The sequence below is a fragment of the Amblyomma mixtum genome, chromosome 9, assembly GCF_055824585.1.
Source record: "Amblyomma mixtum isolate Tamu chromosome 9, ASM5582458v1, whole genome shotgun sequence".
NCBI lineage: Eukaryota > Metazoa > Arthropoda > Arachnida > Ixodida > Ixodidae > Amblyomma > Amblyomma mixtum.
Window position 1 is genome coordinate 99418656 of NC_143020.1, and position 12109 is coordinate 99430764.

The following is a 12109-nucleotide window of genomic DNA, read 5'->3' on the forward strand; positions in this document are numbered from 1 at the left end:
TTCATCTGGCACGTTATGCGGCATCCAGTGAAGCTTCAGATGAATGTCTTGATTGGTGGGGTCGATGACCACACAACGTCGCTCTTTCACCGTTATGTCGCCCTCGCTGAGTATCTTCTTCACACCGTCGCCTCTTTTGAATGTCACTGCCCACACATGGCTCATTTGATACGCCCCCAGGGCGACTACCTCGGACAGCAGCGATAAGCCAGCCAGCGCATCTCGGAAATGTTCCACACGATACGGTCGATACCGCACACCTGCATGCAAAAAAACGGTATTTAAAACACGACCTGTTGGCAGCTGAGGAAGAAGCACTTGATACATGCTTGTCGCCGTTGGCAACACCCCTAGTACCGCGGCCCGGTCGGCCGCTGAAACCACTCAGAGGAGCCTGACATTCCGTGACCGTCCTGCTCGAAAGCCGGAAATGGAATATCCCTAGAGAGTACTAGGCTATGGCATTTTTTTCTTCGGCATGGTGTTTATTACAACGATGGGATATTTTATGTACATGAGCTATCTACAAACAGTGGCACATCAACACACAAGCACGAGAAAAGGGTCAATTCGGAGCACATAACGGACACATAACACGAAACATCTGAGCAACAAAGAACTAGAAAACGGGCAATGAACAACACAGCACTAACAGTGAGTTTCACACCGGCTCATACTCGATCTGGGCATGCAATTCCTTTGAATGTTCATTCATTCTTCAAAATGGCCTCTGGCAGAAACTAGCCGGAGGCAAACACGCCTCGTGTAAAACTGTAACACTCTCTCGCTGTGCATTGCACATTGTGCTCTTCAACCAATGCCTATAACAAGCTAATAAACCTAACCTAGGATTGACAAACCGCCAGCCATTTTTTTAGAACTTTGTTGAACGGCCACGCACACAACAAAAAAACAATGCAACACGCACACCAATCTCGGTCACCGTGCTTAACGGCTCGTTCACTTTATCTGTCAAAAATTTCAACTGCGAAAGTTCGTTCTCCTTTTGAAGATCGTCATAGGTCGACGTGGCTTCGTTTAAAGCCAGGTTCCCGTTCTGCAACTCCTCTTCAGTTAGTCAAACTTCATACCTAGCTCTCGCCGTGGATCCGGACTTGGTTTGTGTGTCGGCATGGCTATGGTAACGGATGGCGCCCCTTAGCGGCAAGTGCACCCTTTCCTTCACAGTCTTTCCAATGTGTACGTTCCCGTCGGCTTGGTTGACGTCGGTGGTCCACAAAGAAATCTTGTCTTGCTTGGTCCGGACCTGGACCACAGCACCGCACACGTCATCGCCGAACTCGCCGAAGCCTTCCCCGATGAGGCACAGCAAAATCTCGAGCCAGCTGTCGTTCAGGCATTGTGGCCCTTGGTTCTTGCTGAGGTTGATGAGCCAGCGACCGCCTCGCTTGTTGCGGGAGTCTTCCCACATGGGCTTGATGCCGGTCTTGAAAAGTGAGTAGTCGCACCCGGAGCGCAGATTGCCGGGCAGTTCCACGTGGTGGTAGAGGGCCCAGAAGTCCTCGACCGTTTCGAACGAAGATATCTCCACGAGGTTTTCCTCCCAGCTGCGGCTTTTCTCGTTCTTGTAGTACCACAGGCTCCAGCGATGTTCGAGCGGGTGCTTCAGCGGCACTTCGAGGGACGCCTTCGCACGATCCTGCTTGGACTTGCGATTCTTGCGAGGCTTAACTAAACCGGCCATACTGAACACAAAGGTTCACGTGCTTCTCGGGGCAAGCGACCAAGTAACTGACCCGTGGCACCCACACCGAATTTATCCGGAGAACTAAGAAGCGATCAGGCGAGGGATGCTTGAAACGGTGGGAATCGTGCACTCCAATTGGTCCAAAAACGCTGGTTGACGCAGGGAGGAGGAGCTGACCGGCACTGTCCAATACGGTCTTAATCGACACCTTTCCTAATTTTACAAGGCGTGTTCACGTCCTCCTCTCCACACTGTCTACGTCATACTACATCACGCTCAATCAAAATTGCTGATTGGGCGAGTTGGTGGGACATGTTTCGAAATGACCTGCGCGAAAACAGACGGAGACAACTGAAGATACACAGACGACAGGACGGGCGCTGTCTCTACGTACGTCACGCAGCTGCCGACGTGCGCCCCCAAGCATTCTTGTTGACAATGCGGTGAGTCAGGACTAGTTTGCCATCCGCCGCTCCCTGCTTTTTGCGCACTTTTCGTATTCGATGGTCAGGTGTCATCTTACTGTCACCGCTTTTGCGTGCGCGTGTTTGTGTTTGTAGATTAAAGTGCGAGTTGCGGAAACGTTGCGTGAAACAATCATGTGGTGCTGAGAAAAAGCAAACGCCTCACTTGATGCAACATGGGACGGTGTTGTGTTCCGGGATGCCGCGGCAATTATGTCAGTTGTCGCAGAGTGCGTGTGTCCGCGTTCTCCAAGAGTGAAGGTCAGAGGCAATCTTGAATTCGAGACATTCCGCGCACGCATTTCACACCTACATGACTGGCGTTCACGCTTAGGAACTCCTGGAACGACTGAGTATCGTTTGCGGTGAAAAGCCTGGTAATTTAATTGCGCTTCGTGGAGGGAAGTGCGATGCAAACAAGCATTAATATTCAGGATAGTGTCAAACTGCATTATAACAGATGTTTCATGGAGTAGTGTATCCATCTTTGGACACTAGGAAGGTAGTCGGGGCAGAGGTAGACGCTCTGTCCCGTCTACTTAGGCGGGAAACAGCGTATAAAGAAACAAGGACGAGAAGAATGTGACACGGACTCGCGCTGACTAACAACTGATTGCTTTTATTCTAGCGCTTTCAGGGTGTTCAGTATTTATCTGTCCAAGTTGTAAAAAATTCTCCGCAAACGACGCAAGCACAGACCACAGGGTAGCGTATGATAATGTGCATTTTTTTATAAATAAATGAACATCGAAACTTGCCTGGACTGCCCGGAATCGGTGAAAAACTGTAGGCGAGGCGAGCGGGGTAGCCGATTTGAGAGGCCGCGCTATCTGGCGAATTCCGAGACAACCAATATCCCTGCTCGGAGCTGGAGTACGTCTCGCAATACCTCAGATGGCGCAGCCTCTTAAATCGGCTACCCCGCTCACCTAGAAGAAAACTCTCCGCGGTGACTATTGCAGTTTTTGGCCGCTCCGGACAATTCAGGAAACTTCCGATGCTTAAGTTATTTATCGAAAAACGCAGACTATCATAAGCTACCCTACGGTCTGTGCTTGAGCCGAAACAGGCCAGTAGCTTAATCAGGAGAATTCTTTACAACCCACACAGATAAATACCTAACGCTCTGTATAGCAGGAAAGATACAATGAGAAACACTAAAACACGTCACAAAATCGCCACAAAGTCACTCACGGCCTGAAGAAAGTGGCAAACCAGTTTAAAGTACCGGTTGCATTCTCTGCCCCCCGAAGGCTTGCGCAGCTCAGCCGTCGCATAACTTGCGAAAGCCAAAAGATCGGCTGCCAGAAGAGGCATGACCAGCGTTTCGTGAAGTGTGCGACCAACGTGGTCTACGAAATTCCGTTATCCTGCGGAAAATCCTATATTGGACAGACGGGACGATGCGTGAATGACCGACTTAGGGAACACGCAAAAGATATTGAAAATAATGAAGGCCAGCGGCTTGTTGAGCACTGTAGGGCTTGCAACAATTGCAAACCACGGTTCTGCGAGGTGAGGATTTTGGGCAGAGGTAAACATCAGACGGCTCGTGAAATTCTGGAAGCCTTTCATATAAAAAATGCGGGTCTGAGCTGTGTTAGTCACACTTCTGTTTTTCTGTGTGAAGCTGAGCAAAAATTTTTGTCGCGCCTACTGTGATAAGATGGATGGATGGTGTATCTGGGTGCCTTGTACGCGTGCGCATGCGCTGGGAGGGCTATATATTTCGTATGCTGTCGCTTGATGAAACAGTTGGAGTAAGCGCCCGTGTTCTCGTCTTTCTTGTGTTGTGTCGTTGCGCTAAAAATCATTTAATATGTCTGAAAACCAACTAGCTCAGCAGTTAACCCTCTTAAAGATAGAGCGCTGCCTTTCTCATTGGTTGGGCGTCCAGTTTGCATATTGTTCCTTTATACTTGCGAAATGGATCCAAAATATTATGTCTCTGAGTACTGAAATCTTTTCACATGCCACAAAAACTGGAAAGAAGCAGGGAAAGCGAACGAAAACTAACAAGGATACAGCTAGGGGCGACACTTTCCATTCCGCTTCAAACCTTCGTGGCGGCCAGCGCTGTTCAAAAAACGTTGGCTCACACCAGAAAGCGCGCGCGTCGAGACCGGCCGTGACCATACCAAGACGGCAGCGAAAAAAAAAGCCAGTCGACACACCTTGCCCAAAATTGTGAAGAGAAAGGCCGGAGACGGGAGTCGAGTTTGGGGGGGAGGGGGGCTACCGCTGACAGCCTTACAGTCCGACTAAAAAAGAAACTTCGGGGAGCTTCCTTTATCGTTAGTCACCCCTGCCCTGACTACGGCGTCGCGTAATCGGGGGGAAGACGCCGTCAAAATGCACGGCTTTCTACAGCCCCGACAAAGCAACAACGGCATGCACGCTTCCACTGCGTGTGCGCTAGGTCAGTTGGCTAGGTCAACACCCTCTAGCTAAGTGCGGTTCTGATTGGTAGCGCCCAGTCTCGCTACTGGGTGAGTGAAATGGGTGAGTGAAATGCGTTTTCGTCTGAGCTTTTCATTTCGAATTTTCTGAGTGGAATACTTTCGTTTGCATGCTCCGATTTCAATAATTCTTTTTGCTCTGGTCTCTGGAAAGCATGATGAATCTATTTAATGATATTAACTGGTACTGAGGAAATCATCGCGGTGCCCCTTTAAAAGAACGACCGGAGGCAATCTGGTGATTCATTGTCGCAAATGCGAAGGCTGCGAGCCATTTCTTAAAAGAAAACTTAGGAGTAATAAATTTGTTTTATTTTTTAATTTAGAGTGACGATTCTACCCCCTTTAGGCTAAGAGGGGTGTCGGTTTGTTGACAACAATGTTTCCCCTCCTAACCACCAGACGGCGCCACTAGTCAGAACATCATCGCGCTTGTTTTAAAAGTGAGAATGTTAGAAATGGCGCAAGGTCCGGAAAAAGTAGCTGCATTTAGCGGACGTAAGCGTGCGTACGGTTATGGTATGTAGACAGCATCGATTAACATTTTGACATATCTGTGTACGCCGTGAGCAGACGACAAACATGTAAAAGCCGCGAGTAGCGATGACAATCGTGCTTCTGCGGGTACGGTGGGCGCGCGGGTGTAATGACGTCTAGTCGCAGCTGCCACAGGCGGCCACCAGGTGCAACGATACGGCAATAAATCGCGAAAAAAAGCGTGTTACCCGCCTTTTTCGCTAAAATGCTTGTCATATTTATCAATTTTCGCAGTCAAGCTCTTCTTTACATGAAAAAGAGCAGCTCCAAAAGTTTGGTTCAGTATCCCTTTAACAAGACTAAAACGATAGGATGCTAGAGAGACGCGTGCACAAGGGAGATATTTGATGCGCTGAGGATACATCAAGGAGACACTGTGTTAGCACACCTTTGATATCGCTCATAAAAGAAGAAACCCAGTACCTTGGAGGCTAGAGGTGCTACATTTAGTTAGTTTTATTAATTTAACCCGGCACCATTAGCCACTCTGTTATCTTTTCAAGAAGTGGTGATTGTGTGATATGCTTCATCTTCCTTTCTTTTCTAATATGTATTTCAAATGGCTCGCATAAAAGCGATCAATTATTAGCGTCCCCACGGCCTCTCCATGGCCCAACAACAGTCCCGTACGCCTTTGTAGTGTGCGCATCGCGCCGCGTTCGCACCTTTCACCATGGATGAATAATTACCAAGTGGCCCAACGAGACGTTCCTTTAAGTGTATCCACGTATCGAAGATATCCTGTCTTTTTCATCCATAGCGCATGTTTTACGAACTTCACTTCCAAGAGAGCGACCTCATCACGAAGCTGTCACATTTCGATGCAGCGTCGGGGAAAACAGTTGACAGCGAGAAGGTGCACCTAACGCCAGGTGTCGTGCCATCGACCTTTCCAAACTGGCCGGTGTACCTGAGCACATACGGTACTCGTTGTAAATCTTCAACCACTAAGCGGGCTCGCATGGAAGACAGGAAGTTACACTTCTTCATAACTTCTGTCTGTCAGTCGTCACGTAGAAGAAGTTCCCCAGACAAGCATCGGGTTACAGGTTGAAATTTATTCGTTCACATCATCATCCGAATCTAAAGCCCCCTTAATCCTTACGCCCCGCCGCGGTGGCTCAGTGGTTATGGCGCTCGGCTGCTGACCCGAAAGACGCGGATTCGATCCCGGCCACGGCGGCAGAATTTCTTGAAGGCAAAATTCTAGAGGCCCGTGTGCTGTGCGATGTCAGTGCACGTTAAAGAACCCCATGTGGTCGAAATTTCCGGAGCCCTCCATTACGGCGTCTCTCATAGCCTCAGTCACTTTGGAACGTTAAACCCCAATAAACGAACCTTAATCCTTACATACTACATAGTTAGATACCCTTCACACACAATGCCCACCAATAGGGTCCGAGGTTGAGCCCCGGAGCATCGACACCTGCCCTCCGGCAATGTTCCTTCTTCCTATCGGAGATGGCCGCAAATCAACATCGGATACACACCTACGCCACTCAGGTGACACCACCGCACAGCTTGTCCTCATTTGCGCGTTCTCCAGTGCTGCCGCCGATGCTGCCATCACCGGCCCTGCAATCTCCGCTAGATGGCGCAATCCGGGAGAAGAGATTAGGGTGCCTCAATGGCCATCGCCGCTTTCCGGGTGAGGACACCGCTCTCGACGGAGGCATGTTGGGTCCCACTCTCCCGTTCGGTTACAGTGGGGCCAATACGTCGGCGAGTTGTTTCAAACAGAAAACTGCCTCTCATCATTATCATCAGCCTGACTACGCCCACTGTAGGGCAAAGGCCTCTCCCATGTCTCTCCAATAAACCCTGTCCTTCGCCAGTTGCGACCACCTTTATCCCGCAAATTTCTTAAACTCATCCGCCCAGCTAACTTTCTGCCGCCCCCTGCTACGCTTGCCTTCTCTTGGAAGGCAAGACATGGTACCATAGACTGTTTAAAACGTGAACAAAAGTTAGTTACGCAAAAATATATCTTATTCTGAAGCTAATCTACCGAGAAACTCGGCGCCTTGTGAACAGTCATTACATTCTCACAACGGGCGTTGCATACTCCAGTGGAATCTGCTTATCTGGGTGCTTCGCATTTGATTACCTTGCAAACAAACAGGATTACTTATTTCGAGCTACATTTTCATATTCGCCAAAGTCTGCCTCTCAAACAGCTTATCGTTCACTGCGAAGTCAACTACGAGAAGTTTACGGGGATGCAACGTTAAAACCGCGCATTATAACTCTGCTCCAAGCAAACATTTTCTAGAATGCAAGCATTTCGCACGCCTTTTCCTCGCATACTTTGGAGTTCTGTTTGTTTACAGCCGTCTCACCTGACATATACTTCCCACTTTTTTCTCTGCGCGCTTTCTCGGGCCGCTGTTCTTTTGTATAATGACCAGAACACCCGAGAACACAACAGACCAACATAGTTTTATCTCCGACTGATGCATCGCGCTGACAACACGAGGTCACTTCAAGCAAAGAAGCGTGGCCCAATGGGCGAACTTGCGCATACCTTCGGCTCGGTTTTGCATGTTTCGAGCGTTCCCCCCTGCTTTTCTTCTCCCGATTGAACACGCATCATTGTGCGGCAGCCTCAGCACACATCGAACCCTCTGCGCACCACGCTGTCAGGAGTGGCGTGTTTTGTCCAGACCACTAGCACGTGCGCTGATGACGTAGGCCGGAAGGAGCTGCGACAGTGGAGAAACGGCGGCCCACCTCGCGCCGTCACTGTGGTTGTGCGCCTCCAAATCACGTGATACATGACGTCACACCACGTGACTTGATGACGTCACGACAGTGGAGAAACGGGGGCCCACCTCGCGCCGTCGCTATGGTTGTACGCCTCCAAATTACGCGACACGATGATGCTTCACATTCTCCAGGCTTAACCAAGTTAAGCCTCAGCCATTTTTTGGACAGGCATTTCCTAGAGTTTATGTGTGTGTTTTTTTTGCCACTCGATGGCAGCTGCGGGGGTAAGAGTTTGACTATCCTGTTGACTCGTCCGTGTCTTTCTGCGCGCTTTACGTCGAATGCGGTTTTCCAACTAGCCCAGACCAATTCCTTAATGAGAGGCCTGACTACTACTGAGCCAGCGTCTTTTGGAAACCGCGGAGCACACGGTTCCGCGGAAGCGAGGGAAGTGGCCCGCGTTGCTCTGACTACCCTTTTTTAGTTTAGCTTGGCAGAGGTAAAGGATTCGAACGAAGTGGTTATCAAAGGCTGCTTTTGTGAGGTTACTTTGTGAATCGGTTGCTTTTGATATTTTTTTTCCTGAAGTTTTGAAAGAAAAAATGTGTCAGTTAAATTTGTCCTCGAATAAGGCTATACTTAGCAACTACGAATGAGCAAAAAGTCTCATCGTATACACAATCTACATGCAGTCAACACCGTTCACAAAAAAACTCAACCGTCGTCATGCATGATTCTTTTGCGGAACAAACAGTTGAGAAGGTATGACCTATGGTATGACTAATAGGTTTAAGACATGTCACAGCTGTACGCCTCTCAGCAGTGTGGCGACGGACAGTTTGGAAGAGAAATTTGCCATTACTGCGTGGAATTCTCATTTATGGGGCAGTAATAAGACGAAGGGATCCCAAAAAATGTTAAAAAAGAGGGTGTTAACTACGCAGTAATACTTATATTTGACAGGCCATCTTCCGCGCTGCTGGCACACCCGAGAAAATTAGGGTCCTCTGAACAGTCCTTACTCAAAAGGGCCAAAATAATATTGCTATGAGCGAAACAACTATCTAATGCATATTTCCACTTCCGTAGCATTATTCCAGTCGCCTCGCAACCTCGTACAAACCATGCCACAAGTAGCAGTAGTAGTGGCTTTATTTTTTGCATCTAATATGGAAGGTAAAATAATTTTTTGCTGCCTCGGCATCTGCTATCGCGGCTGGAAGCACCTGAGCTGGGCCAGCGGAAAGAAAGGATAGCAGGCAGTGTGTAGAAGTGGAATGAATGAGGTGTGGGGATAGTAGAAAGGACAGAGGCAGAACGCCACAAGCATAGCGCACTGTACGCGACCAGCTCGTGGACCCCAACCTGACGCTGCGAGGGGGAACGGCGGAGCGGGGTGGTACAAAGGGTGTCCCCACCCTGAAAGCGGGGGCGCGTGGACATCAAGGCGCCCTAGCAGAGATAACAATGGCCATGCAGATAAATCTGCGGTGGCAGTTAGCAATAAGCGATTGGAAGATTAGTGACTCAAATGTAGAGAGGTGGCATAAGGCTAGAGGTTTAAGAAAACGTATTCAAGGAAGGGGCGAATTTTAATAACAATTTACAACAGAGTTTTGTAGAGTTAAACAAAAGTAAAGAAAAAAAACGAGCATGGCGGCAAAGGTTAACCACTCCGTTTCAAAGGGGACCCTCCTATCTTCCATTCATAAAACAGCAAAGCCACCGGCCTTCACGCATGGTACTCGATCCGCACCTCCGTCCGAAACACGCGGGGAGGGGGTTACTGAACTGCGCGGAACAGCGCTAATCCCTTTAGACTCTTGCTCGCCGCTATGCACTAGACGCCACGTGCAGACTGCTTGTCACTGCCTCCGAACGCCGTCGCTGCTTCGCTCGAACACGGCCGGTCTCGACGCGCGCGTGGGGGAACGTTCACCCCTGACGTTCAGTTGTCCCAAGCCTGCTTCGAGGAAGACGCTCATTTCCGGTCCTCAAGGCACCTTGCGGCATGCGTCGAGCATAACAAGGGGCCTCTAGGAATTGATACAATCAAGAGCTCCGCAGACTGGTTTGTCGTCACAGTAGCCTTGTGTACATGAACCCGACTGCGGCGCGTGGAGTTGAGCAGGGTCAACCCAAAACGATGACTGCCTGAGTAGGTGAACTGGAAACTCTAGATACTAGCGAGTCGGCTCTCGAGGCGCGACCGCACGAGTAGTAAACCGGCGCCAGCTTCTTCTGTTCTCCCCTGTAGAAAACACTTTCACCGAGCGTGAAAGAGGATTAAGTGCAATCTGCGGAGGGGGCTGCGACTCAACCCACCCTCTTCAGTCGGGCTGGCACAACCCGACTCGACGGTCACTTAGCTCGACTGACTCGATCCCCCCGGCAGCCAGTTTTAAGCCTGACAGCCTACTCGACCCGAGTTTTGTCGGGTTTTTCTTTTATTTTCAGTTTATGCGGGCTTCTTCGAACACTTTATTCGTGTACTTCTTGAGAGTTCACAAACTCTCTAGTGCGACTGACGAAGTAGGGAGCGGCGGATGGCAAACTAGCACTGACTCACCCCATCGTCAACAAGGGGCGCCCGCCGGCAACAGCGTGACGTAGGGTGACGTACAGTACGGTCCATTGTTAAAGGGAACATGCGATCGCGTGGCCTCCGCGCTTAGCGAAGCCCTGTTGCCTTGATGAGGTATGAATGGGCGGCATCAGGCGGATGTGCGGAAAGATCAGCCGCCATGGTTGCTGTGCATGCATCTTGTGCCGTCATTTCTCCTACGTTCTGGGCGGCAGCGCTTCGCGAAGAGCGGAAGCCACGCGATCGCATGTTCCCTTTAACAGTGGACCGTACTGTACGCACTCCGGAGAGGAGGACGTGAACACGCCTTGAGCTCCTCCTCCCTGCGTCAAGCATCCCTCGCCTTATCGCTTCTCAGTTCTCCGGAGATATTCGGTGTGGGTGCCACGCGTTAGTTGCTTGGCCGTTTGCCACTGAGAAGCACGTGCACCTTTGTGTTCAGTATGGCGGGTTTAGTTAAGCCTCGCAAGAATCACAAGTCCGAGCAGGATCGTGCGGAGGCGTCGCTCGAAGTGCCGCTGAAGCACCCGCTCGAACATCGCTGGAGCCTGTGGTTCTACAGGAACGACAAAAGCCGCAGCTGGGAGGAAAACCTCGTCGAGATATCTTCGTTCGACACGGTCGAAGACTTCTGGGCCCTCTACCACCACGTGGAACTGCCCGGCAATCTGCGCTCTGGTTGCGACTACCCGCTCTTCAAGACCGGCATCAAGCCCATGTGGGAAGACTCCCGCAACAAGCGAGGCGGCCGCTGGCTCATCAACCTGAACAAGAACCAAGGGCCACAGTGCCTCACCAACCGCTGGCTCGAAGTCCTGCTGTGCCTGATCGGGGAAGGCTTCGGCGAATTCAGCGATGACGTGTGCGGAGCTGTGGTCCAGGCCCGGACCAAGCTGGATAAGATTTCTTTGTGGACCGCCGACGTTAACCAAGCCGACGGGAACATACACGTTGGAAAGACTGTGAAGGAAAGGCTGCACCTGCCCCCACGGTACGCCGTCCGGTACCACAGTCATGCCGACACCCAGACCAAGAACGGTTCCACGGCTAGAGCTAGGTACGAGGTTTGACTAACTCAGCAGCAGTTTCTGAGCGGTAACCTGGCTTTCAACGAAGCCACGTCGACGGATGGCGATGTTCAAATGCGGAATGAACTTTCGCAGTGGGATTTTTTTGGACCGAGGTAAAGTGAACGGTGACCGAGATCTGTGTGCGTGTTCCGTGTTTGTTACTCGTGCGGGTTGCCATTAAGCAAAGTTCTAAGAAAAATGGTTGGAGGTTTATTATCCTAGGAATGAAATATTTTGTACTACCAATATTTTGCAGGTGGACACCGCCTCCGTGTAAACGATAGCGGCAATCAGTTGTCCACTTACCCAGAGCGGTAGTTATTCTCTTCTTCAATGTTTTCATCGTCAGTGCCGATTTATGTAACGTAGACCGACGGCCTATGCTCCAGTGCCGCGTGTCTGCCAGAACGCTGTCCACACTGACGCCTGCAGCGCACATCTCTGTGTCACTACCACCACGTTGCTCAATGCGCGATTATTGGTTTGATTGTATTATTTGATGAGCACCATGCGCACTGCACAGCCAGAGAGTGTGTTGCAGTTAACACCAGGCGTGTTTGGCTTCGGCCTAGTCACTCTTT

The 12109-nt window shown here is 50.3% G+C and overlaps 1 protein-coding gene and 1 pseudogene across 1 annotated transcript; one reads left to right on the plus strand and one right to left on the minus strand.

Annotated features, from left to right (window-relative positions):
- Positions 1-1078: 1078 nt before the first annotated feature.
- Positions 1079-1705, minus strand: LOC149330300 (eukaryotic translation initiation factor 4E-1A pseudogene; annotated as a pseudogene).
- Positions 1706-10901: 9196 nt separating this feature from the next.
- On the plus strand, positions 10902-11528 carry LOC149330301 (eukaryotic translation initiation factor 4E-like). Its single transcript, XM_089559401.1, has one exon. The coding sequence runs from the start codon at positions 10902-10904 to the stop codon at positions 11526-11528; it is 627 nt and encodes a 208-aa protein (XP_089415527.1).
- Positions 11529-12109: the final 581 nt, after the last annotated feature.

Bases quoted from the DNA above. Each gene is read 5' to 3' on its own strand.
- LOC149330301 (XM_089559401.1), top strand. From the start codon at position 10,902: ATGGCGGGTTTAGTTAAGCCTCGCAAGAATCACAAGTCCGAGCAGGAT.